General features: G+C 42.6%; 1 protein-coding gene across 1 annotated transcript; it reads left to right on the forward strand.

The window, feature by feature from the left end:
• Positions 1-1,358: 1,358 nt before the first annotated feature.
• LOC135495663 (mucin-4-like) lies at positions 1,359-25,056 on the forward strand. The gene is made up of 8 exons (XM_064784494.1): positions 1,359-1,459; positions 4,956-5,053; positions 6,955-7,186; positions 16,440-16,547; positions 18,714-18,776; positions 19,234-19,353; positions 19,924-22,684; positions 23,551-25,056. The coding sequence occupies exons 4-8, from the start codon at positions 16,466-16,468 to the stop codon at positions 23,624-23,626; spliced, it is 3,102 nt and encodes a 1,033-aa protein (XP_064640564.1). The 5' UTR covers positions 1,359-1,459; positions 4,956-5,053; positions 6,955-7,186; positions 16,440-16,465; the 3' UTR covers positions 23,627-25,056.
• Positions 25,057-26,118: the final 1,062 nt, after the last annotated feature.

The following is a 26,118-nucleotide window of genomic DNA, read 5'->3' on the forward strand; positions in this document are numbered from 1 at the left end:
CCCCAGACCCCCCCTTTCGGATGCGCCTGCGGCGCATGCAGATCGCCTTCGGCGATCCATCCCACTGCCCCCCCTGGACAAAAAAGTTAAATACGGCCCTGGCTCATTAATTGAGAAATCGAATTCAGTAATTGCACTTCGCCCATTAATGGTGCTCCGGACGCAGTGGGATCGGCCACCTTCCTCCCCATAGGAAGAGGTAAAATGGACTGCCTCGGGAGGCTGATTAATGGCAAAGGAAATCTTTCATGCTATTGTATATATTCCCGTGCCATTGATGTACTGTACACAGAACTATTCTTAGGTAGAGCGAACAGCACAAGACTGCTTTCGGACGAGAACTTTAGAAGAAGACCTTGCATCCTCGCTTTTAATACCTCTAGGATCAGTTGCATGCCCTCGCCGGCACAAACCGAGTGCCCTGAAGCTCGGCAGGATTGAAGCTCGGAGGCATGAAGAAATCACGTTATGTCATATTTCTTACGGTACCTGGCATGAATTAAGTTATAACCTCCCCTGATTCTGAGGGCGTCATCTCAATACCAATCCCGGCGACATTGCATACTGCGCCGCATACTGAACCTGAGACCAACACTCGATCGGACTCGGGATTTTCGAGGATGACTGCGCCGGCGACCCAGGATGATATCTTGACAGCCCGCAGGCCCGTGTAAATAAGAGCTCAATAGCCCCCTCCCCCCCCCCCCAATCGATTTTCAAACACATCTCCACTGACATACCTGTGATTGTCAGTCTGGGTGTGCTTGTAAGTCGATGGGGGGGGGGGGGCTATTGAGCGCTTATTTCCACATGCCTGTGGTCAGCCCTCCTGGTAAACGGGGGCGATTCAAGGAACTATTTATCCAGGATAGCTATTCAGGGAGTTTTCGCAATGCCCCTGAAACGCCAGTGAGCGCGAACGCCTACCCCGTGGTTGGAGGTCGAACAATCGGACAGGCGTTCGCGTTGACGTTTCGGGGGGTTTGCGAACTCACTGCAATATCAGACTCGAAGTGTCGTGGCGATGAACCAACAACGTTCAGCGGAGAACTTGGCCCTCTTGTTGTTTTCCCGGTGTAATGTTTTTGAGTGTTTCTGTTTTTTAGTGTTTCCCCTCATTGTTTGGGAACGCTCAAAAATAGATTGACAAGTTTTTCTGTGTATCCCCCCTATTGAAAAGTCGTGGTCTCTCTAGCTGCCTATTGTTTGGAAACACTGACACATGGGAAACAACCACAGATGTTACACCGGCATGATTTTTGTCTGCAGACTGGCGAATTAGTGATACGTACTACGCGCAGATGGCGCTCAGGAGTTTTCACGGTCGTCACAGAATCAATCAAATAAGTCGGTAACAACGTTGCAAAAAAGTGAAGAAGTTTTATCATCTTGTCCAATCTTCCTCGATTCGTGAGCTGAAAATCTCTCTTATTGTTTGACAAATGGGGTATTATTGAAGGTAAGAGACATTTTATATAGGTGGTACCAATTTCCCGTTCATATCTTGTGCCAATTTTCCCTGAAAGCGATTTTCTGGTGGATGTTATTTTGACAGGTTTCCATCTTCAATATTCCAGTACATTATACAGTATGAGTTATCAGTATGTGTATACAGTGTATCATTGAGTCTCTTGTTTGTCGAGTGGGCGTTCTATTTTTGTGTGGGTGTCTCTGTAGGAAGAATGCATTGATGCTGCTTCTTTTCCAGATGAAAGGCTTCTTATGCAACTTTCCCATTTCTTTGTGTTGTGTGGGTTGATCTCAGTGCTGTATTTATACTAATTCTTGGTATATCGTTCTCAAGCCTAAAAAAAGGAAATAATCACATACTCCTGTCCTCGTTGTGACTTGTGTGAAGTTGGGAAAATCTGGACCAACTTTGTTGTATACAACCTGAGCATCCAACAAGTACCCATTTAACCTGGGTGAAATAAGACAAGTTAGAACCATTTTTAAGTAACCTCTTGACTCTTGGGTTTAACTGTTTGAGCTAGACACTTTTTTGTTCTGAGAACAGCTGTACATGTACAGAATTGTGAGCTGAAACTAAAGAGCAGTGACAATGATGTCAGACTTCGAATCTAGGATAGGAGTAAGACCAGATCACCACTGCATTGCAATAGGGAACAATGTGGGTATCATCCTTGTGTGGAGTACTACAAGAGGTTGAGTGGCGTACCATTATCTACCCATTGCTATGCTAATGCTATGGTCAAACTAGATGAACATTTTTTTCTCCCATCCCAGCTCCTCTCAAAAACTGAGGGTCAGAATTTCTTCTTCAGTGTTCGCTCTGCACTGGAAAGTGATTTTCTCCAGGGAGTGTTCCTCCTCCAAAGCTGAAGCAGGATGAGCGTTTTTTTGTGCACCACTATGTTTAAGGCCCCTGTTGGGTTTATGGGCCTAGTAACTCTGACATTGGCCAGAGGCAGAGTCCGTGCAAGCTCATCATGTTTCTCATTTGGCGGGATCTTCAACCTGCCCTGGCATAGTCACCTGATACAAGGAACCTCGGTTTTAAATCTCATTTGGAGGACTGTGAAGAACCAGGAATTTTACTTCCTTGAAAGCCTAGCCGGTTCAACCAGAAATAGAGCCTTGGGTTTTCCCTGCGATCGAACCTGGGCTCTTTTGCGGTGTAGCCAGGCAGAAGTAACCAAAAGGCCATGAGGCTCCTCAGGGTCAGAATATAACTTTTTATTTTATAAGTTTATTTTATTTGTGACCCGCCATGGCAAAATGAGTTGCATGTCACTCCGAGCTTGACAGGTTGAGACGGACTGGTTGTTCATTTCACTATTGTCTGCCCGTTGTGAAATCTGAGTACAGTGTATATCAATTTCTTCTATTATGTCCAGGTGTAATTTTAGGCTCATCTTCGGTGCGACATGCGACTCATTTTGCTGTGGTGGGTCACATTGGGGTTTGTGGTTTTCTAGACAACAATGATAGTAGTGAGCCTCCTGAGGGCTTGTTTAATGGCAGAAACATTATTTCAGGTCCAAAGTGCTTTCAGTCACTTGGAAGATCTTTAGTTGTCAGGGAAACCTAACCAGCTATGCTGTCGGAGGATGATCTGCAAAAATATTTCTTTTGATCAATAAGCTTTCACATTGACTAAATGGCGTAACAGAATAAGTCAAAACATGCAAAAAAGACATTAACAAATCCTATATTATGGTGATGCCATAAATTGGCACTGCTCAGGTAGAGTCAGAACTTGCATGTCCAGCTACTGCTGAAAAAATGATTTGCTGGCATCGGATCTCAAGTGAAAATATTTCCTTTTATTTTTTGGGATTTTTCGCCTTAACAGATAAACGCGAAAATATGGCTTTGAAAAAGAAACTCTGATTGAAATGAGTGTCATGGGGTTGTCAAAACACTTTTAAAATGTTAAAGATTGATGCAAGTTGCAATTAAAAAAATGACAAAATGAAATGGCAGCAAATATTTCTTGGTTTGCAGTCCTGGTGTCCTCAATCATTCAATCAATCAATCAATATTAGCACTCATTACTCAGCAGGTGGGTTCTAGAGCGCTTTCTTTCCCGAAGGCAGAGCTCTGCGAATAGATGGGGCTTAAGGAGGGACTTGAAAGTCTGGAGGGAATCACTAATCGGTGTTTCGAAAACCTTGATCACCGATGGTAGCTGGTTCCACAATTTTGGAGTAGCTGCCACGGAGGAATGAGAGCTTAGCACTTGACGTGAGGTACCTCAAGGAACATCACAGATCCAGATCCAAGGCCTTGGCGATCAATCCTTCCTAATTGAATCATGGATCTGAGAATGCCGAGCCTCCCCAGTCAAGCCATTGATTGACTTGAACACAAAGAGCAGAAGCTTGTGCTGAAATGTGCACTTGATTGGTAGCCAGTGGAGGTGAACCAGCACAGGGGAAACACACAACTCTTTCACTGGCCTGGAGATGTGTTCTCAAGTGTCCACCAAGTCGGAGGCGGTAGCTCAGTCGAGAGAGGATCGTTTCATCTACATCTGTATTTGTCAGCTTGGTGCATCCTGGAAGTTGCGTGTCAGGCCTTTCCTGCTGAACTGGAGATACTCTGAGTCTGACAAACCTATCGATAAATCTATCGTCAAGCAAGTGTAGTAAAATTGCCATTGATGATACAGTCAGTGAACAATGGTCTATTTTTAGCCATGAGGATATAATGAGTTCAGCAATCTCGATATTGATCATCAATTCACTATATCTAATCCTAGTCGCATTTAAAACACATTTTTTATCGGCTTTTGAATTTCTCATGGGTGCTGCCCCCTCAGCATTCCCTTCAATTAAGTCAACACCCACCCAATTATGCCAGAGCTAGTGTTTCCAAGCTACCTCTAATGGGCATTTGTTTTCTGGTTTTTGCTACCTTTCACTGTTTCAGTTGTTTTTTGATACTGAGACATTGTGTCATTTGGAAATGTTTGATTCAATTCAATTAGACCTCTCTAATCATGAATGCTCTCTATAAGGAGAGCACTTCTCTGCCCTTAGGTTGTCCTTTAGAGAGATATTCTGCTGTACAGAAGAACCTCCCTTAGCGGACACCTCTCTATTAAGGACACCCTCTCTACTAAGGACACTAGTTTTGGTCCCAAATTGGGTGTTTCCATTCAATTTGACCTCCCTAATCAGGACACCTCTCTTTTAAGGACAGCCCTTGTCAGTCCCGAGGGTGTCCTTGATAGAGAGGTTCTGCTGTACTTCTAATTTTCAGATGCTCTCTCAGATGCATGGAAAATACATATTTGATTCTTAAATGGCATCTTGTTTTTCTTGGCCTGATTTCTAGATACGCCAGCTGTTTACCTTGCCTGGGACACCTCCCCTGGACCTGTGTCCCCTTGACCATGTCCAATGTGATGGAAAGTCCTTGAAACTGTTTGCACCTTTTATGTTTTTGCTCAATGATGACTAAGCTTGCATTGATTCTTATCTTTCCAGATTCTGATTTGAAACAGCTATCAAGATGATTTGCAGTGGAGAAACGGATTACCACTGTGTCTATGGCTCCTGTGTCACCTATTATACCAGATGTCCAGGTAGGCAAAAAATCATCTTGTTTTTGTCGTTGGTGCCCTATTTTTTGTGCACTGAAATGTTCTTTAGGGGAGGTAAATGAAGAAAGTGAAAGGCAGTTTTATAGCGGGTAACTCTTATAATGGACAATGGATAAAGGATCTACATGTATGCGGCAGTGGTAGCAGAGTAGAAGAGACTCGGCCTCATGATCGAGAAGTTGTGGGTTTGACTCCCGGTCAAATCACTGCTTGGTTCCCCTACTGGATGAGTTCCAGTGAGTGCTGTCATGCTACTTCTTAAAACCCATGATTGATTTCTGAGGAGACCAGGGTAATAAAATATGGTATCCCAAAGTGCTTTGAACAGGGAAACATGGAAAAGCACTATATATGAACTTAAAATATTATCAGAATAATCTTCATGATTTTTAAAACTTGAAAAAAGGTATGAAGTTTAACTTGGAAGTGATAAAAAAAGAGATGTGCAGGGACTACTTAGGGACATCTGACACAGACAACAGTCAATGAAAAGACAAGAGGCAGAATTTCGTATGTAAGGTTGTGACATGATGACATGGTGAACGTGATTAACAATGACTCCATGTTTGTGTGCAAAGGGAAGATCAATACGTGTAGCCTACGCACCCTGAATAGCTAAGTCACCCCCTTGATGATAAAAGACTCACGCGTGGGCGGTGTAACCTGTTTAAACTCTGATAATGGATTATGTCTCCTGCGTGCACACAAAAACTCCCTTCCATTATGAGAAAGGGGACATGATGCTTGAGATCAAACTTTCCCCAATGACTTCATTATGAATGTGAGGAAAAATGCTGTCGACTCCTTTACATTCATAAACTTCTATCTTAAAGTGATACTATGATGTGATTTACAACCTTGCGGAAATACGTCCGTTTTTAATTGTTGATCACAAATGTAAAGCTCAAATTTTCCATTTTTGATTAGATTTATTATAAAATCGCTGAATGTAAACCACCGCGACCGCGAAAATGTTCATGTTGTGACGTCATCAACGAAAACGGCATCGAGGCGAGCCATCCGGGCGGGATAAAACCATCAATTTCTAGAAAATGTGCATTTCGATTTGAAAACCGTACCGATTTATGAGAAAGTGACGTAGTCATTTGTCAAAAACAGCTAAAACATTATAATCATGGTGAAATTTGACACGAGTTACCCTTTAACTGTGACCTCGTGTGTCATTACCGAGTTTCGGCAAATCTCACGAATTACGAACTTATAATTACAATGGAACTCGCGTTCCATTTTGCAGTCAGCTGTATCTATCTGGTGTTGTGTATTAGAAGTAAATTCTTTTATTCAGTTCCGGTCTTATTGAAAAATGGACGCTGTGACCATGTAGACTAATTCGTAACGACTCGGCCAGTTCTTCACCAAGAATTCAAAACTCGCTGCGTCTAAGAAATTACAGTGGATCAGCTTCGAAACCAAATATCTTGTGGTCTCTTTCTCGGATAAATGGCAATTCGTAGTTTGTAACTTGTAATTCATGAGATTTGCGGAAACTCGCTATTTGAATAACTAACATTTACCCTTTCTTAGTGGGGTATCTTGCTTTATCAGGAATCAATAAAGAAGCTTTCCAACAAGTGGTTCTTTTTAAGTGTCTGCGAACCAGTAGCCAATTGAAAAACTTCTTGCAGGGGCGAAAGCTTAACCGCATACTGCGGCTTGATTGGTCGATCCAAGAAAACGGGCCGTCAGTGCCTTCTTTTGACGATACTTCAAAATTGGCCCCCGTTGTGCCAGTGGTTAGAAATGCTGGGTGAGTGGGTACCCAAATCCTTAAAATCAGCAAAAATAGTCAAATATTACCTGGTATACTGTATTCAATCGGGTTTTTTGGCGTTTTGAATGAATATAATAAATTCTCTTTTCAGAAATGGTCACAAAAAAGTGTCAGGGTCCCAATGGGTACGAGTGCCCGGAAGGGAACTGCGTGTTCAGTGACAGGAGTTGCAGTAAGCATACTACAAGATCGCCGTCTAGTGATGTACATCAGTGTGGTCGCTGTCCGTCATGTGGTGGATTTCACGAAGATTTGTGCCGTGTCAGTGATGTCACGTGTCAATTTCACGATTTGTCACTTGTCGTGGTTTTGATTATATTGGTGTAAGTGTTCTTCACGCCCAGGTAGCAGTACAGTGTGTTAAAGTGGCGGGGCGGTCACACCAAAATTGAAATTCAAGACTGCCACATATCTTTCCCATGCAGTGAGAGTTGATCAATATACTCAGGAATACAGTAGAACCTCTCTATTAAGGACACCCTCGGGACTGACCCTAATAGAGAGGTGTCCTGATTAGGGACGTCTAATTGAATGAATGGAAACAACCAATTTGGAACCAAAACTAGTGTTCTTAATAGAGAGGTTGTCCTTAATAGAGAGGTGTTCGCTAACCGATGTTCCACTGTACATCCAAAATCAATGAATGAGGTTAAAACGCCCTTGTAAATTCGGTTTCGGCAAAGTGTGGCATGCACAGTGCATTTGGTGTGACCAGCCCCTTTGGTGAATTTAAAGTCGATTGTTTTCTCTTTTGCTAACTGTGTTGGTTGATAGCCCATCTCTTTTAGTTGCCTTGTTTTCACAATGTTTGACCATTTAAGTTGGCGGCAGATGAACATCAATTCCCAAATTAGGACAGAAAACAGAGATTGAAAAAATGATTTTTGTTCAGACTTATGTGACATAATGTCCCTTGTTTGGTTGAATCGTGAAAAAAATACAATACAATTAGAAGGCCTGAATAGTATTATGTCATTATACATGTAGCAATGAGTGTATTATTTAACTTTGCCTTTCGGTGGTTCATCAAAAATCAATGTCTATGGATTTGTCAAAAAAAATTCCCTCATTCTCGTCGGTAGAAAGTACATGTTATATTGCAATGCATACGTGCTAAAAGAGCTTCACGATAGTGAAACCAGCGTCCTGCTGGGATGCTATCAGTATCATGTCGATTGACCTCTGATATTTGGGAATAATTAGTCTCTTGAGAATGCAGTACATTAGCAATACAGTATCGAATGATATCGTTAGCTTAGCTCGAATGTCTTTACAATTCTTTGCAAGGCTATAAAGGAAATCGTGAAGAATGCTGTTGCAGAATGGAGATTAGGCTGTGCTTAAAAACATGTTCGTCTGATGTGAACCTCCAGACCAATAGGAAATGCTCCCTACTCTCAAAATTTGGAGTCCTCCTTTGAAGAAAACTTAATGGAAGTTTATTTCTTCCAATTCTTTGCATTTTTTCTTCAATATTCAAAATCTACCCTGAGGTTTTTGGAGATGTATGTTATTATAGGCCATGTTGATCCTAATTGGAGCATAAATATAGTGGCATACAACACGGTACAGCACATCCGAAATTAACAGCATATTTTCTCTTTCGCGAGACTAACCCAAAGCGCAGAGAGAATGTTGAACAAGAATCTTGGATTTTATACGTGACATAACTGCTTTCTTTACATTCCCTAAAATTCATCACTAAAACATTGAAATGCAAAGACAAATCGTGAAGGCATAGGTCCCGTACCAAAGCTGCAGGAGGGCCAAATGTTTTCTTCTTACTGCAGTAAGTCCAATCCCCACCTTATGCCTTTAAAGCGGGCAGCTGTAACTTAAGGGTAAACATTGCAATCTTAAAGGCCTACGCCGTTGGTTAAAAATTGTTGTTGAAAATTTTCAATTGTGTAAATACATACTAGATATAAATTTCAGCATGCCTTTGTGTGGACAGGTAGAAAAATACTATAAATACATAGTTTCAACAAATTCGTATTCATAATAACTGCACTACAGCATTGTGTATCAGTGGATTTCTATTTAACTGGACCTCAAGTAATTACGAACGGTGTACCCCTTAAAGCCTTGTATGTCAAGATGAATATTTTCCGAACACCTAGCTAGGCCTGAAAGGCAATAGAATTATTTTGCTGAGAAGAGTAAACCATAAAGAAACTACAAATGGAAATTGAATTCCAACATCAGCTGTGGGTGGATGTTTTAACCAGGGTTTTTCCTTTCAAATGGAAGTTCTTGCCAAGACTATCAGGAATGAGATGCGGCTTAGTAGACCTACAGAAATATTATTCAAATAGGTATGGAATCGGAATAGGGCACACTAAGGGTGTAGAGGCAGAGAAGGCCTACATCCTTGTCAGTTTTCACTTTAGGAATAAAATAAAATCAGTTAGACGAGATATTGCTTTTGGGGGTGGACAATCCTTCTTTGGATCGAGTCACATTGAAATAAGATACTGACACCTTGTCACTTTATATTTAGATCATGTTACAATAACACCTGCGAGTGACCCTTGATCTTTTCTGAACCGTCTGTCTCGTCGAAGAAAGTGATGCATAAGTAGGCTTTCGTATTTGAAAGTAGCTGGAGAGCTGTTTTTCACTCCCATGAGTTTGATTTGGAGAATCAAAACTCTCTCCGTACCACAACAATCTGTATAAACCTGAAGAATGTCCTTAAAACCATGATAACATTGGCAGTGAAATACAGCTCTCTTGCAGGATATTTTAGGGGCAGGATGGGGCTGGAGTGCCTCAGATTACCAGGGCTTCCACCAGGACTTTTTTCATGGGGGGACTAAGCATTTATTTCATCTGAAAATGCTTTAATCTGCTTCTTAGTATCTTCAAATGCCACTTTAGACTTTAAAACATAAGTTTCAGAAAATTAATGAATCTTGAAAACTAAATTGATGATGGGGGATATACCCCCCCCCCCCATGTCAAAATAATGGGGGGATATGTCCCCCCCCCCCATATGAAACCATGATCACACCTCCTAATGTGTCAGCCTGCATTAGCACATGGTTTGAGGCCTTAGTCTCTTGATTACTTTAGATCTTTATTTCCTATTGGCTCACATGTGGGAAGAAATGGCTGTATCCACATTGCGGTGTCTGTTCAAAGAATAACTCCCAATTACATTGATGCCTAAATGGCTGAGCATGGCTGGAGGGAATTTCTGGCTGTCACTGATCTGATAATGATTGCCGCCCACTGCAAAGATTAATGGCTTTTTTTACAGTGGCAGGTCTTGATCAGCAAAGGCTTAAAGCTGTCGGGTCAAATAAGACCAAAGCTGAGCTCTTGGGAATGTTTGTGATGTGCATTTGGATCTTCTACTGAATATACCCATTACCCCCAGTGCACGTATTGAAAGCGAGACATTATCATAAGTTCGACTTCGTCCCTACTTGGCAATGTCAACTTTAAGGGTTGACCATAGGTACCACCATTTTGTCTAGAACTTGAAATCCTAAAGCAACTAGAACTCCTTCAAAACGTAGTGAATGCTCATTTAAAACCCTGGAGGCTGTTCTCTGGAAAACAAAGAACAGACTCCAGCCCTTGAAATGAGCATTCACTATGTTTTGAAAGAGTTCTAATTGCTTTAGGATTTGGAGGTCCAGCCAAAATGGCGGTACATATTGTCAACCCTTATGCATGCACTGACTGCCCTTGCCTACAAAGACTACAAGTTTCAGATGGATAAGGAGAGGTTGCATGTGGGCGGATCCAAGAGTCTGGCTGGCTTCTCAATTACCCCAAGTTGGCCCAAATTTAGGGGGGGGGAGAGTCGATGTACTTCTGCAATTGACTTTATTTTCTTCAGAAATCATTCCTAAGACCTCCCTGAGTAATTTCAATCATTACACAATGCACCGTTATGACTCGGAAACCTTTTATTACGCATTTAAAGTCCATGAAACCAATTCTAAAAAAGTATCCAACAGCAAAATTGGTATTGGTGCCAAAAACTGGATATAACGCCGATAGATCTGACTTGTTCAAATCAAAGTCAGGGAATTGACTGGGGCCAGTTACCTGAGATAGATCTGACGTGTTCAAATCAAAGTCAGGGAAAAGACTGGGGCCAGTTACCTGAGATAGATCTGATGTGTTCAAATCAAAGTCAGGGAAAAGACTGGGGCCAGTTACCTGAGATAGATCTGACGTGTTCAAATCAAAGTCATGGAAAAGACTGGGGCCAGTTTAATACCTAGGATTAAAGGCATACAATAAGAAAAAATCAAACGTCAAATAAACGGATTTCAAACACTGTCCTCTATCAATGTGTTGTCATTGTGTAGGGTTTGAAGTTTTGAAATACTGTGAAGGCACTGGCCCACAACGGAACATTCTGCTTGTAGTCAAAGGCTCTCACTTTCTTTTCACAGTGGCTGTAACTTGAGCAGGCACGAATATCCAAGGTTGAAGGGGGGGGGGGGCAATACCAGTGTCCCGTGATTTAAGAAAAATATTTTCATGGTTGACTACAAATTTAAACTTTTCGAAAGGATTTAAGAATTTTACAATGAAATTCTGAAAAGTCAGGTGCACAGAGTCTCGGATCCACTTCTGATGAGCTTCTCCTTCTGGGAAGACATGAGGAATATCAGGTTTTTGCCCTGAAAGACTTCCCGGAAATCCAGGTTTCCAAACGTAAGATTAACCCACCTCATGGGTCGCTTACCTTGCCCAGATGCTGCCCACACATATGACATCATGTGATTCTGTCATGGAGTTCTTTTTCTCTTGTTTGAATATGTGTGCGTGTGGGCAGTTATTCTCGATAACCTGGGTTTTCATGGATGCTCATTTATTCATGGGAAACTTTAAGCAGTGAACGTGAAGAAGAATAGGAAAGTCTTCTTTGGATGTATAGGCAGTCATTTTGAGGACACTTTGACTAACTATGATGTCAACGACTCTTCGAAGCACTAAGTAAGGGAGAGACTAGTGGGTTTGTGCTAGCTTAACCCTGTCAGGACTGAATATTTTTTCCTAAACCTCCGCTCTGGACTTGATATTTTTCAAGTTTTTTCGTCCAAAATCGAAAGTTTTTGAAAGCAAAATATCGGCTTTGCAAGAAGCGCTATGAAGTTGGCATGAATAGAAAAGGTATTCCCCAGGATGTCGGGAATCCCCTCGGAGCAGTTAAAAAATGCGGATTGGCATTAGAAATAACTGGAAAACCGATGTATAGAAAAGATCGTCGATCGCGCATTTCTGCGAGACTCGTCCAGAACGGAGGTATTGCAGTGCTCGCAATTTCGCGAGACTTGTCCTGAAAGGGTTATTATTCGGTTTTCTCAAGAAGAGCAGTTGATTTCTCATGGAGCTGTCATCAAATCAACAAAACACTCAAAGCCTTCCAATAACACCAGTTGGTGTGGGGGCTTAAAATTAAGGGTGTCCAAGTTGGGCGTGAGGGGGGTCATTGAAATTGCCAAAAATAATCAAATAGGATGTTTTGGTGTGTGAGGGGTTGATCTGAAGCGCTTCCTGGTGGTCAAAAATGGTTAAATGTCGTCAAAGGAATTGATATCGAACTGGAGGTATTGGTTGTCTCACCCAAACCGCGAGGGTGGAGCTAAAATATCTCAAATTAAAGATCGAATAATGTGGTTTTAAATACTTTTGAATGCTTCCACATTTTGCACCACGGCTCGGGTTTGGACTGTATTTTAGCTCCACCCTCGAGTGTCTTGGTAACTCAACCAAGGTCCTCCGCCTCGGGTTCAATTTCTATTCTAAAATACCTCAAACTTAAAAAGATAGGCCACGAAAATAACTTGAATATGTGCGAATTTGGCAAATTCCATCCATCGCCTGCCCGGAGCGCCGGTAGCGCCGTTGTTTACATTATGTTACGGCAGCGTGCATAGGAAGTCCGCATCGGCTCGCTCAAGTGATGCTAAAATCCGTGCAAATGGGCTATTTGGAGCGTTTTTCTCAGCAAATATGTGTAGTGCTCATTAAAAAACTTAGGGTGGTTGATGCTTCCTTGGCTGATTTGTGTTTGAAGCTGTGTTTTGAGAGCCTCAAACTTCTGAAGTGAGCTGTGTGCATGGTTTCCACATTTTAGTGCAACCCGAGGGAACTTTGGTAGAGCATCTTGGTTGCGTGTCCAAAACACTCTACTCTCAGAACGAGGCTTATGCATTTTCCATTTAAAAGTTGACTTTACGGTACCAAGGTATTTTAGAATGTCTCACCCAAACCTCTGTGGTGAAAATGAGGCTATATGAGGTAGAATGGGGTAATTGTAGCCCCTGTTTATTTAAAGCCCCTGCATTGTTTGATGCATGGGGATATCAATCAATATCATAGACAGGGGCTACAATTTAGCCGGGGCTACAATTACCCCATTCTTCCTTACATTATACATCATGAAAATGAAATATACTCTCTCGGGTGTTTTAGAATATATGATCAAGTCTTCTTCTTCTTCTTCTCGTTCGCTCTAGACAGTCAGGTCTGATCTTCTGATATATTCTGTGGTGTTTCGCAGCTGTTGGAGGTCTCCATAGAGCTGGTCTTGTAGGCTGGTACCTTCTGGCCAGATGTCTTTTCTCAGAGCTGCCAATCTCGCACATCTTGTCAGGATGTGTGCCACGGTCATCGGTTCTGTGACACATGGGCACAAGTCGTTGTCTCCGATCCGTAACTATGTAAACAGGTGATGGCGTAACCTGCTGTGGCCGGTTCGCAGTCGGAATATGATGGCCTGGCCTCTTCTGGTGAGTTTGTTGTAATTGTCATTAGCATCATATCCCTCGTGCTCTTCCTTCCACTTGGTCCAGTAGGCAGCTTTGATATTGGTTTTTGCCTCCTTATATGTTAGGGACAGGTCGCTCTGGCGTAGTTGGCTTCCTTCCTTGGCCAGATGGTCGGCCTTCTCGTTCCCCTTGATGTTGCAGTGGGCTGGTATCCACTGGAGAACGACTTTCTTCATGCATGAATGATCAAGTTAGTATCAAGATTATACAAAAAAGACCTGTTTTAGTGGGAAAGATATATGTTTGACGCAAACACTTTGAAATCTGAGTGTGTCTCAATGTAATACTGCTTGTATGAATCTCAATAACAAAGTGGTCAAGGTGTCTGCCTTGTGAGTGGTAGGTCGAAGGTTTGAGTCCCATTGGTAGCACTTCTTAATAGAGGCCCTTACGCCAGGTGGAGGAAAAGCCACTGCTGGCCACAACAAACAAGCAGCAAATGAAAGACCTGTTCTTTTGTTTGTTGTGCCTATATCAAGGTTTGTTTGGGCCAGCAGTGGCTTCCTCCGCCTGTTGTGAAAGGGTGAGACAACACCACCAATGAATATTCATAGGTTGGAGGGTCGGGACCTATCAATTAGACGCGAGTATGTTTTCAACTCTCAAGTACATATTTGGAGAGGTATTGAAAAAATATTTGCTGTGGCAAATCTACAGATATAAAGAAATTATTTGATGAAAAAATTTTGAATTTTGCTAATTTGGTAATAGGGGGTGTTTTGAGATTTTCCTGCCAGTTGGCTGAAAAGAGTGGAAATATCAATGTCTGTCCAATTTGTCGGTTATCAAAAAATTTCCGTGGTCAACTACCAGTTTACTTTCACCATTTACTTGCCCGACTGTCCGGAATATCATTACAAAATATCAGATTCACAACCCCACGCAGTATTTGATGCGTTGCGGTCAAACATTGACAATTCAACTGCTAAAAGGCTTAAAAAATCAATGGTGGTCTTGCCTCGGGTCTATGCAGCTGGTTGTTTGGCTGTCGGTCAGTTTAAGATGTAGGGTTTGAACCGCTTGCCCAGCAGCACCTGACATTACAGATAGGAGTTTGGAAGTAAAGTGTGTCTCATAAGCCAATTGAATCCGGCTGGTGGTACACTTCTCGTGTACAGTGCCGGTATATCAGTGTGGATATTTTCAGATCTTGATGAAATGAAAACTTCAGAAGTAATGTGGGTGAAAGTGCATGAAGATGATCATACTTTTATCGTTCATTGTGTCACTATTCTTAATGGTGTATCACTTTGCTTCAGAGGGTGAACTTTAGTCGTTCAGGATTACATGCGTCAATTCCTGTACGTCCTCCTATTCTATTTGCAGGGAGAGCTGCGACCTTTACAATTAAAAAAATCAATGTATGTCGCACAAGTCATCGTTTGGGTCTCCCACTCGCATTGCTTGAATAGGAAGTCACTGGCATGGCCATCTCTGTTGATTTCTTGAAAGATGATTTCAGTAGGATTGGCTTAAGGAGCTCTGTGGTCGAGTAAACATGAGAGTATGGTTTGGGTCTCCCACTCGCATTGCTTGAATAGGAAGTCACTGCCATGGCCATCTCTGATAACTTCTTGAAAGATGATTTCAGTAGGATTGGCTTGAGGAGCTCTGAGTATACATGAGGGGGTTTTCCACTCGTTACTGCTTAAATAGGAAGTTGCTCAATCCATCACTGTTGACATCTTGTAAGATGATATCAGTAGGATTGGTCCGAGTACCTCTATGGATCAATGTTTCCCTCACATGGAACACCCATGGGCATGAGTCGTGGAGGGTTCGGTCCAACATGTATCCAAGTAGCCATGCTCGGGACTGTCCATTTCACAAACAATTTTCTTTTTCAATTCACGAAAAATTTCACTGCCTCCATAAAAAGCCTGGAATGGCTGGGGACAATTGTCAGTATTTGCTTCAAATGGCCAGTCTTGGTCACGCTATTTCCGATTCCGGCAAAGTACATGTCAGTTCTCTTAGATCCTTTGGAACTTTGAAGTTAACCTTTTGTTCAGATAATGCGTTTTTCTGTGCGAAATCACCAAATTTCAGAATACCAATTTTTCATGACATGGAGTACAGGGTCTTTTGGATGATGAGAAGGCGAGATCCATCCTGCATTCACCTTGACTCATTCACACAGACGTACACTGTCACTTGTAAATGAGACTACTGTCAATGACACCAGATGAATCGGCCTTTAGGCTGTTCTTTTTTTTCTCAAATGAAAAGGTTGAAGGTTCTGTGATGTCGGTACTGTTTGAGATGGGGTTTTTATCAGCGATTGTGTCATTAGTCATAATTGTGTTTGTAGTATATAGTTACTTGCATTACTACTATTATGCCATATATAGGCATGCTGCAACATTCCTGATTTTATTTCCCTCTCTACACAATAAAGTAAATGAGGAATCTGTTCAATTAACGGTATTTTGAAAAGATTCTCTGTCACACCCAACATCGAGTTTGATCAGACTATTTTCAATCGTGTTAAAAGTTTCCTAATATTAAGTTGAAACAAAATTGTGAATAGTTCCGATAGTCCTTAACATGCGTGAGGGTTGGCAGTTCTATGTGATAGCCAGTGTAAAAATATTTAAATTTAGTCCCTGAAGAATTTGTCCTTTTTTCGGAGACCTTTATATTTACTCTTTTACAATGAAATATTTTATTCCCTGGACTTTCTCTGATGGGACTAGGGTCTTATCAACACCGGCCATTGCCTTCTGAGATCATTAATCTCTCCGCACGCTCTTTCATGATCCTTTTCTCTCCGCAGTTCGACCATGTGGCTACGTCAACAGTATGGGAGACAGATATGAAGAGACTTGTCCGGACTACCGAGGCAAATGTGTAATCAAATCAATGGAGCAGACGTTTCATTGTCGTAAGTACATAGAACCTCTCTTATACGGACACCCACCGGACGAAAAAGTGTATAGAATCTCTTTAATGAGAACACCCTATGGACCAATAAGTGCTATCCTTGATAAAGAAGTGTCCGGATTAGAGAGGTCAAATTGAATGGAAATATCCAATTTAGGACCAAAACTGTGTTTTCTTACAACTGTGCTGTGGGTAGAAGGATCATATTATTTTTCGTTGACGCATCAAATCACTGGAAAATGATGAGCTGTTAAAATAATTACTTTCACAGCCCATGATATTATCTGTTGATATACATCCTCCCACTGCAGGCATTTATCCCCAGGGTCACAACATAGTCATTCAAAACGCCGTCTTTGTCAGCATTTCCAGGAAATTTGAGTGTCCTTGACATATGAGGTGATTCAAATGTCGAGCTTTTTCTGTCTCTTACTCGAGGACGAATGTTGTGAATACGGCATATCATTTGTTTTCATCTTGCGTGCAGGTGATGGAAACAGACATGACATATCCCCCCAGGCTAATGAAATTTGATATCATCATTCTCTCGTCAGACACTTTCAAGAATTGGTTGAGGAAATATTGATTGATACTTAAAAATACCATTCACTTCTGTAAAAAAATGAGTAAAAGTGGTGAATATGGGTTCAGTTCAGGCTAAATATTAGGTGAGGGCGGTGACGCGAACCGTGAATGCACTTTCAGTGGCCTTACAGTGACTTTAGACGAGAAATAGATCACTGGAATGGTGTTAAATGTACAAAGGTTGCTCCAGAAATAATGAACAGTTGAATTGCTACTTAGAGAAACCATCAGAAAATGTATGATTCATGTGACATTGTAAATTATGTTCACAGAATAGTTCACTTGGTACACACATGACTGAGGGCATTTGTAGATTTAAGGTCCTATTTGAATACGCCTGTACGCAGGTGTGGGATGATTAAAAATAAAATTTGAACACTTTTAATCGCAAATCTATACTTGCAAACACTAAGAGTGAAAAAGATGAGAATTTCAGATTGGAAGTTATAACGGTTTATTGATTTTCTCTGTACAACCTTACATTTGTACAAAAATGGGTTTCATTTATTATGCAGCACGGTGACATCAACTATGCCATTGACTACATACACCAGTATTGACTGAAGTTTTTTAGTGTACCAATGTATGCAGGTGGTGGTCTGGGCTCTGGCATTGTACCAGACCCTCGGGAGGGAGTCCGGAAAAATGGGAAAATTGTGCGTACTTACTAGTAACTGAACCGGCCCCATATCTAGCATCCTGAGGAAATCGGGGGTAATGTTCGCTTCCCCGGCCCTGCACACAAACCCCTGAGACATTCGCCGTCATTTGGTGAAGAAGCCAGCGCAGAAGTAAGTGCGCCCAATCAGAGCGTCGCTTACATTTGAGTTGAGGAATTTCAAGAAAGTAGCAGCAACGTTATCCAAACTCGCATTTTCATTGGTCGTTTGATCATGCTGACAAATACAGAGCACTGTCTCCTCCGAGGTACGCACTGCAACCTCATTCTAAGATTTCTGAGTGCAGTTTCCATTCATACATATCATTAGAAGTACGGTACTAGAACCGAGGTTGAGTTTAATCTCGGTGCTGACTTAAAGGTGATGTACGCCTTCACCAAATGAGGGCGAATGTCTGAGGGGTTTGTGTGCAGAGCCAGAGAAGCAAACATTGACGTCTTGAATCCCAAAACTTGAAAATCCCGGGGTCCCAGGGTGGTCACGTGGTTGCGACATTGGGTCTGACTTTCATGATGTGTAACGCCCGCCTACAACCACCAAAGTCCGGTATCGCGGCGCCATCAACCCAGGCATGCTCTAACTGACACTACTGTACATCAAACACACTAAAACAAGCAATAAACTAGCGTCCCAGCTGAAGGGAATAAAAATATCACTGAGACCGACCTGTCGGTCGTTGGGAAAAAAACATTATTTCAAAATGACCAACTGGTCGGTCACCGGGATTCAAGAGGTTAAACCTTGATTTCCTCTGGATGCATAACTAGATGTAGACCTAGTGCTCATTGAGCAGATAAGTCATGTTGATAGGTTTTCTCTATTCTTATAGTTACTTTGGGATCAATTTCTGTGTTGTGTTATTGGCTATTTTTGTCATATATGTATTTTGTTCTTTGTTTCAGCTGTTCTTTGTCGAGAATATACCTGCTCTGATGGCCGATGTGTCGATGATTACAGGGAATGTGGTGAGTTTACCTTGATATTTTGAAAAAATGACTTAACAGCCACTATGCGAAATCGCCCAGCAATCCTTTGTAATAATATTGCTATCGTTAATATTATCGTTATTACTGTTGCTATAGTTATCACTAATATTATTATGATTAAAACCATATTTAAAGTCCTACGTCGTTCGTTAAAAATTTTGAATTTGTAATTGAATTGAAAAATGTCCTATTGCGAAAATACATCCCAGATATAAATTTCAACATTGCCGTTGTGTAGACTGATATACAAATACTATGAATACCAAGTTTATTTGTATTCACAATAACTGCACTGCGGCATTGTGTATTAGTGGATTTCTATTTAACTGGACCACAAGTAATTACCAACGGCGTACCCCTTTAAAGCATTACATGATTTATCGGCATGTGACCTGAAGATAGTCACCAACTAACCAATATCGTCACTCTGTTTCAGAGAAATGTTTCAACAAAGAGACTTGTGACAATGGGAACTGTTACTCACCCTGGGAGAGATGTGACGGATACAACTCGTGTGCTGATTGGTCCGATGAAAGGGATTGCCCACTGAGACCAGGTATGTGTCACATGGAGCCGCTGTGGTGTAGCGGTCAAGAGGTCCCGGGTTCGATCCCCACTGTCGGCGTGAGACTGTAGGCCGGTCTCTTCTCCAGCTCACATAATAAACTACCTGAGGGGAACTCGAAACTTCTAAGAGTCATCAATGGCAGCTTATTCCTGCCTTAGGTTTTAACCGGGCCGTTCAAAACTCTCCATTTTTATAAGCGTTTCGTGATAGGTTTCCTTTAAGTTTTAGACTTCACCCAGTTCACCTCTCGTAGGATAGTAGAACTACTGTATCAAGGAATCCTTAGGAATGACAAATGCTACCTCATTACACATTTACAAAGGCCACTTTGGATCGAAATGGCACATTCTGTAAAAAAATGAGTAAATGGCGCAGGACAGAGAAGATGTCCTTCCAACAAAGGTGTCTGCTAAGGAAGATTTAACTGTCCCTCCAAAATTCCTGGCCTGGGTTTAACTTCTGGGTATGTTTGCCGTATATGGTAATGTTGCTAGTCACAGCTGTTGAAATTGCTTGTTTGGGCAGCAGTGCCGACTCACACAATCCTCTTTTCTTCAGGTGCTATCTCGGCAGTGTGCGCTGCTTCGCTGGCTATACTGCTAATCCTGCTTGTGTTCTACTGGTGTTACCACAAGGGCAAGAAGCACATTAAATACGATGTGGCCGGGGCACATTTCCAGGAGGAGAAAGTCATGTGCCCCTTTGATGACGATGACGTTAAAATACTCAGTGCCGCGGGTTCAGCGACGAGTGTCAATTCGCCACCAGATCATGGACACTTTGTGTTCACAACGAATATAACTGGCGATCGACCAGATTCGTTGGTGCCACTTTTGACAAAAGTCCGACAATTCAGTTCGCCGAACGGTGCAAGGACTATAGATCTAGGAGATGGACAGTCGCCCATCATGATGGCACCTGCTAAGTCGCCAGTCGTGATGTCACCAACTTATGGAAAGCGTGTCGGTGCTAGCGCCAGTAGTGCCGATGATTCGCCCATCATGTTGGGCCCTTCGACTTCCGTGAAATCCCACCAAGCGGCATCCTCTAGTCATGGAATGCGAATACGTGTTCTTGAAGATAACCCCGCCATGATGTTCGCAGCATCTTCAAGCGGAATGTCTAATTACGGAATGCGAATTCGTCTGCTGGATGAAAATACATCCCGAGTTGTACCATCAACTTCTTCTACAAAATCACCCATGACAATGGCATCAGCTCACGGAATACAAATGCGCCTTCTTGATGATGATCCTCATGTGAGGTCGCTGCCACGTGCGAGATCTCCTGTGCCACCTTCAAGGTCGCCTGTTCCTCCTTCAAGGTCACCTGTTCCTCCTTCAAGGTCGCCTGTTCCTCCTAGGTCGCCTGTACCCCCTTCAAGGTCACCTGTACCCCCCGACAGATCACCTGTTCCATCTGCGAGGTCACCAAATCATGGGATGCAAATACGTCTTCTTGATAAAAACCACCCAGGAAGGCCATTACCATCTTCTGCACAAGCGTCCTCGGATGAAGATTACGAGGTGGAGAGTCGTTTCATTGATAAGGACGAGTCTATGAGGTCGCTCCCTGGTGCAATGTCGCCTATTGACGTAGCATCAAATCACGAGTTACAAATCGGTCTTCTTGATGAAAACCACCCGGGGCGGCGGACACCATCATCTGTGAGGTCGCCCCAGGACGTTGCATCAAATTATGACGCGCAGATACGTCTTCTTGATGAAAACCACCCAGGGCGGTGGACACCATCATCTGTGAGGTCGCCCCAGGACGTTGCATCAAATTATGACGCGCAGATACGTCTTCTTGATGAAAACCACCAAGGGCGGTGGACACCATCATCTGTGAGGTCGCCCCAGGACGTTGCATCAAATTATGACGCGCAGATACGTCTTCTTGATGAAAACCACCAAGGGCGGCGGACACCATCATCTGTGAGGTCGCCCCAGGACGTTGCATCAAATCATGACATGCAGATACGTCTTCTTGATGAAAACCACCCAGGGCGGCGGACACCATCATCTGTGAGGTCGCCCCAGGACGTTGCATCAAATCATGACATGCAGATACGTCTTCTTGATGAAAACCACCCAGGGCGGCGGACACCATCATCTGTGAGGTCGCCCCAGAACGACGCATCAGATCATGATGAAAACCTGCCTCAGTGGCAGGTACAGTCTACTGCAAAATCACCAGTTAGTACTTCTTCGGGTTTTGTTTTACCTGCACGGTCGAAATCGCCACCAATAACGGTTGGAATGGCTCATGATATGCGTATGGGCAATTACGATGATGCTCAAATCTTGATACCGCCGGTACATATGAAACCGCAAGTCTTCTCATCACAGATTTATGGGACCACTCATGGGATACGTATGGGGACTTATGGTGATGGTCCATTCTCGGGCCAGACAAAACCACTAGTCTCCCCCTCACAGATATATGGGACAATTTACGGGATGCGTACAGGGAGTTATGGTGACCCACCAATTCTAATTCCACCAATACAAACCAAACCGCCAGTCTCTTCATCACAGATTTATGGAACCCGCGTTTGTGACCAGTTCTCTCCCATACCTGAATCGCCGTCGCCTGTAAATACTCCTGTGACATTAGCACCGCCTTCAGACTCATCGTCAAGTGAAGAGGATTCGGATTCGGATGCCGCCGAAGAAGGCCGATCGGCGAATAATTCTGGAAATGCTGCAATGTCAATAGCACCAACTTCTATAGAACTGACACAAGCAAATACTTCTGGAAATACGTTGACGTCAGTTGCACCAACTTCTATCTTGAACATGAGAGGAAGGAGTCCCATCATGGTGGCGCCAATAAAAAGCATGCCTGACCCGGAAAGGGAGTCTCCTAAAGGGGTTTCCTCAACATTGGCCAAGTCATCAGCATCAGTTGTACCGACTTCGACTATATTGATGACAAAGGGGAAATCTTCGATAGTAGTTGCACCAACGAATGGGATACGCGTAGGTGACGGTAAGGGTGACTCTCCAATCTTGTTGTCACAGATAGGTGAGAAGAGTCCTATATCTGCTACGCCGATGCCCATGAAATCCACCATGGCGGTTGCGCCATCTTATGGCCAGCGTATGAATGAGTCCAACCCTCCGAAAACAGAGACATCTGTGGGAACACAACCAACGAAATTGGTATCTCCAACATCCTCAAAAACATCCATTTCGACAACGCCAACACCGATTTTGATTACGAGGACAAAATCGGCCCCCGAAGCACCGTCGACTAAATTGGTATCACCGACTAGTGGGAAGATGCAAGATGGAGTTTGGATAAAACATTTAGAGTAAGTATGATTATACATTTCGAGTGAGTACCATTAAACATCAAGAGCAACTTCTTGCAGGAAAAGTGTTTGGATCTTCTAAGACCAGGTGGTACTTTCTCAGTGTTGCATTAGGCATCAGGTTCTGTGGAGGTGCCTCGGCTGATTAAATGTGCTCTTTTTAAATTTGCTCTTTTCATCGGTGACCTTTGTCCGTGACAAGCTAAATAAAGGAGGACCACTTGAGGATAAACTATGACAGTTTATGACATTTGTACACTCTGACAGAACTCTCCATCTGAGCATGCAGAAGAACAATAAAATGATAGTGCCTTACAAGTACATTGTGTATTATATTGATATAATTCTGACCTGCTACCACTTGAGTGTGAAAACTGCAGTAGACAGTATAGACCTCGAATTGTTCATTTCTGTTTACATCACTGCAAGATTAACCCTTTCACTGCGGCAGCCATTTTTCGACTGCCGCCACCATGTGCTGATGGCCGATACCAGTGATGAACAGTGGAGCTTACTTTTATCAGAACGATAGAAACTATTCAAAAGTGTCGTCATCTGTACAATCAGGCTGAAACTAATTATCTCTGAGTGTGTTTGGCGTGTTGAGAGAGAGGGTACAACTATGTACTGGTAAATTTGTGTTTTAGATGGCATGACGTGCTATGCACATCATCCGCACAATATGGGACCATGTACATGACGTGCTACACACGTCACCCGTAGCAAAAGGGTTAAGTTCAAGATCAAGACATCAAGATGGTGAAGTTACTGTTGATCCCTGTAGACCTTAAGTCAAAAGAACAACAACTTCTCATGATTACACATTTCAATCAAGTTTTTCGTTAACTTTTTGTTTCTGATTGCAGCCAGCCCAGGAAGAAGTCGTACCCAACCATTCCGAGAGAGAGAGAATATATCGAAGAGAGGACTAGTCAAGTTTGAGGATTCGGTGGCAAGGTGGTTAAAATTGTTCTGAGAGATGACGTCAAGACGAGGACATGCGAGTTCGAGGAGAAGGATGCAAGAATGTTATCATTTGTTGATTTATTGTTGTGAGCAAGTTGTTGAGAATGATGGATCTTGTGCCAAGGACTTTGGTGCTGAAGGACTGTAGGTAAAGTCGAATGATTGTAGTTAGTGTTCAGTTCAAAGGAGCACTGGGACTTAAGAGTTCAGTAAAGCAGACAGAACAAGTGTGTCGAGAACGGCTGGAGGATCTCTGCAGGTTCTTTAGAGCTTGTGCAGTGAGGTCAGTTTTGACTGGCAGTCCGCCCTGCCCTGCTGGCATGATGCTTCAACTTGTGGTACACCACACCTTTTTGCATTTTGAATGAATTATTGGTCCTAGAATTGACCACACGTCTATTACTGTAAGCCGGGAAATTTTTGTGAGCAGTTTATTCTCGTGAATGCATCATCAAATGTGAAGTTTAAAAGCGTGAAGATTTTAGCCCTAATCCATTAACCATCGAATTTCGGCAGGAAATGCGATATTTTGTCTATCTTCAAGTAAAAATGAGCAAATTCGCCAACTTTTTGCGTTGCAAAGATTTCACGGTTAACAGAAGAAAAATTGTTTATTTGTGGTGTTCGTCCTGTTGTGAGAGCCAGAAGTCGACTGCGTTGTGGAAATTTTTTGTTGTCCAAAATTTGCTCTATATTTCTTGCTGTATTTTGCTCTAATGTGACTTTTTATCAGGTATACATATGACATTGTAAATATATTCTTCTGTAATCTTTTCTGCAGTCACCTGATGACTACCAATTTGACCCCCTAGTTCCTGCCTACAGTGTCCTTTTAAACTTTCAATAACATAGACTTTACGAGCCAGATGGGGGCAATGTGAGACCACAGTTGGCTTCCACCCAGAACTGAGAGTACACTCGCTGACTTGTTCATTAAAGGTCTACACCATTTTCCCGGTAAATAGAAATTGTCATCATGCAGTTATTATGCACACAATTTCACTGTAACTTGGTAGTTCTAATGTTTCTGTAGGTCTGTCTCATTATAGAACGTTAGGGACAGACGGGAACCTAAGAAGTACCTAATTCAACGTACCATGCTTGTTAACTTTGATGCTATTGGTTACACGAGCATTACCACCAGGGCTGCGCTGCTGTGATGAATACATATGTAAGGTCCTTCTTCTGATTGGTGGTCACCAAAGCACATTAGGAACGCCCACCTATACATACAATAGCTTTTTGACAACGTGCGTTGGTTAACTGTCAATGAAGGGAAATCGATGTTACCGATGTTACCGAATAGGCCTTGTTATAGACAAGCGGTCAATTATTGATAAAAGCCTGGTTGGCTCGTATTAACCAAATTGAGTGTCTTTTTTTATCTAAGTAGTTACTATGCAAAAGAAAGCGGTTCATTGTTGGACTGTGGCTGAGTAACAGTAACAAGTTATGACTATGATAAGGTGGGGATCCTCGGTCTTTGGGATCTCGATTGCGTGTACCGTTCCATCTATCGCCCCAACAGCATCTGGAATAGTATACCAGTTGCCCCGCAGTTGTTCCCACTCTTCATCGGTCGGCCATGTTATACCGTCTTGAAAATAAGTCCACAAAACATCTGTCATAAAATAAAGTTCCCTGCAAACAGATTGCTTGCTGATATCAAACATTGCACTCATCGCAACAATGTCCGGATATTTCTTGATCCAATAGAAAAAAAGTAGTAAACGGTTCTCCACCGACAGCAATAATGATCTCGGTACCGTCCTGGCCTGTTTTCCAGAAGGGGAGTAATGTCCTCTACGAGGTGCTTGAAAGAGGCCACTGTCTCACCTGATAGATACCAAAAGTCCATCTGGTGGTTTCTAATCCTGGTAAAGACGTCGTTACCAACGTATGGACCATTTGGTTGATTGGTGAGAACTTCATCAAGTCTTGGAGGCAACGGAGGCGGACGCACTTCTAAATTATGAAATGCTGGTGTAAGCAAAACTGGTGGCGGTGGTATGGGCGGCGGAGCAGCGAACAAAAACATCCTAATTCTCTCCATGGTGAAAGTAGCTTGAGGCCAAGCGACTGCTGGCCAACACAAACCATGGCAATTAAATGTTATCAATAATCAATTCAATTTCGGACAAAGGAATGATATTTTATTGACCATTTTCAATGCGTGTCTAATCATGTCACCACCGGGATAAGGCTAGACGCACAATAAAGGAAAATTACATGAACCTTCCCATATGGGCGGTCTATTGCCATTGAATGCAATTATTCAGTGCAAAGATCATTGTTATATGGTCGGCCTCCATTCAGAACTTGGAACGCAAACGTACTCCACGTGACATGTGAAGGCCTATTAGATTAATCCTACTACGCGTCCATGGACGTTGATTTTGGTTCCCGTCCGTCCCTTACGTTCTGTTATGAGACAGACCTTGTGAGACTGTGCAATGGCATTGTTGAAA

The sequence above is a fragment of the Lineus longissimus genome, chromosome 11, assembly GCF_910592395.1.
Source record: "Lineus longissimus chromosome 11, tnLinLong1.2, whole genome shotgun sequence".
NCBI classification, from domain to species: Eukaryota; Metazoa; Nemertea; class Pilidiophora; order Heteronemertea; family Lineidae; genus Lineus; species Lineus longissimus.

Coding starts and splice junctions, on each gene's coding strand:
- LOC135495663 (XM_064784494.1), top strand. CDS start 16,466: ATGGGAGACAGATATGAAGAGACTTGTCCGGACTACCGAGGCAAATGT. Junction 18,777..19,233: donor CGATGATTACAGGGAATGTG/GTGAGTTTACCT, acceptor ACTCTGTTTCAG/AGAAATGTTTCAACAAAGAG. Junction 22,685..23,550: donor GTTTGGATAAAACATTTAGA/GTAAGTATGATT, acceptor TTCTGATTGCAG/CCAGCCCAGGAAGAAGTCGT.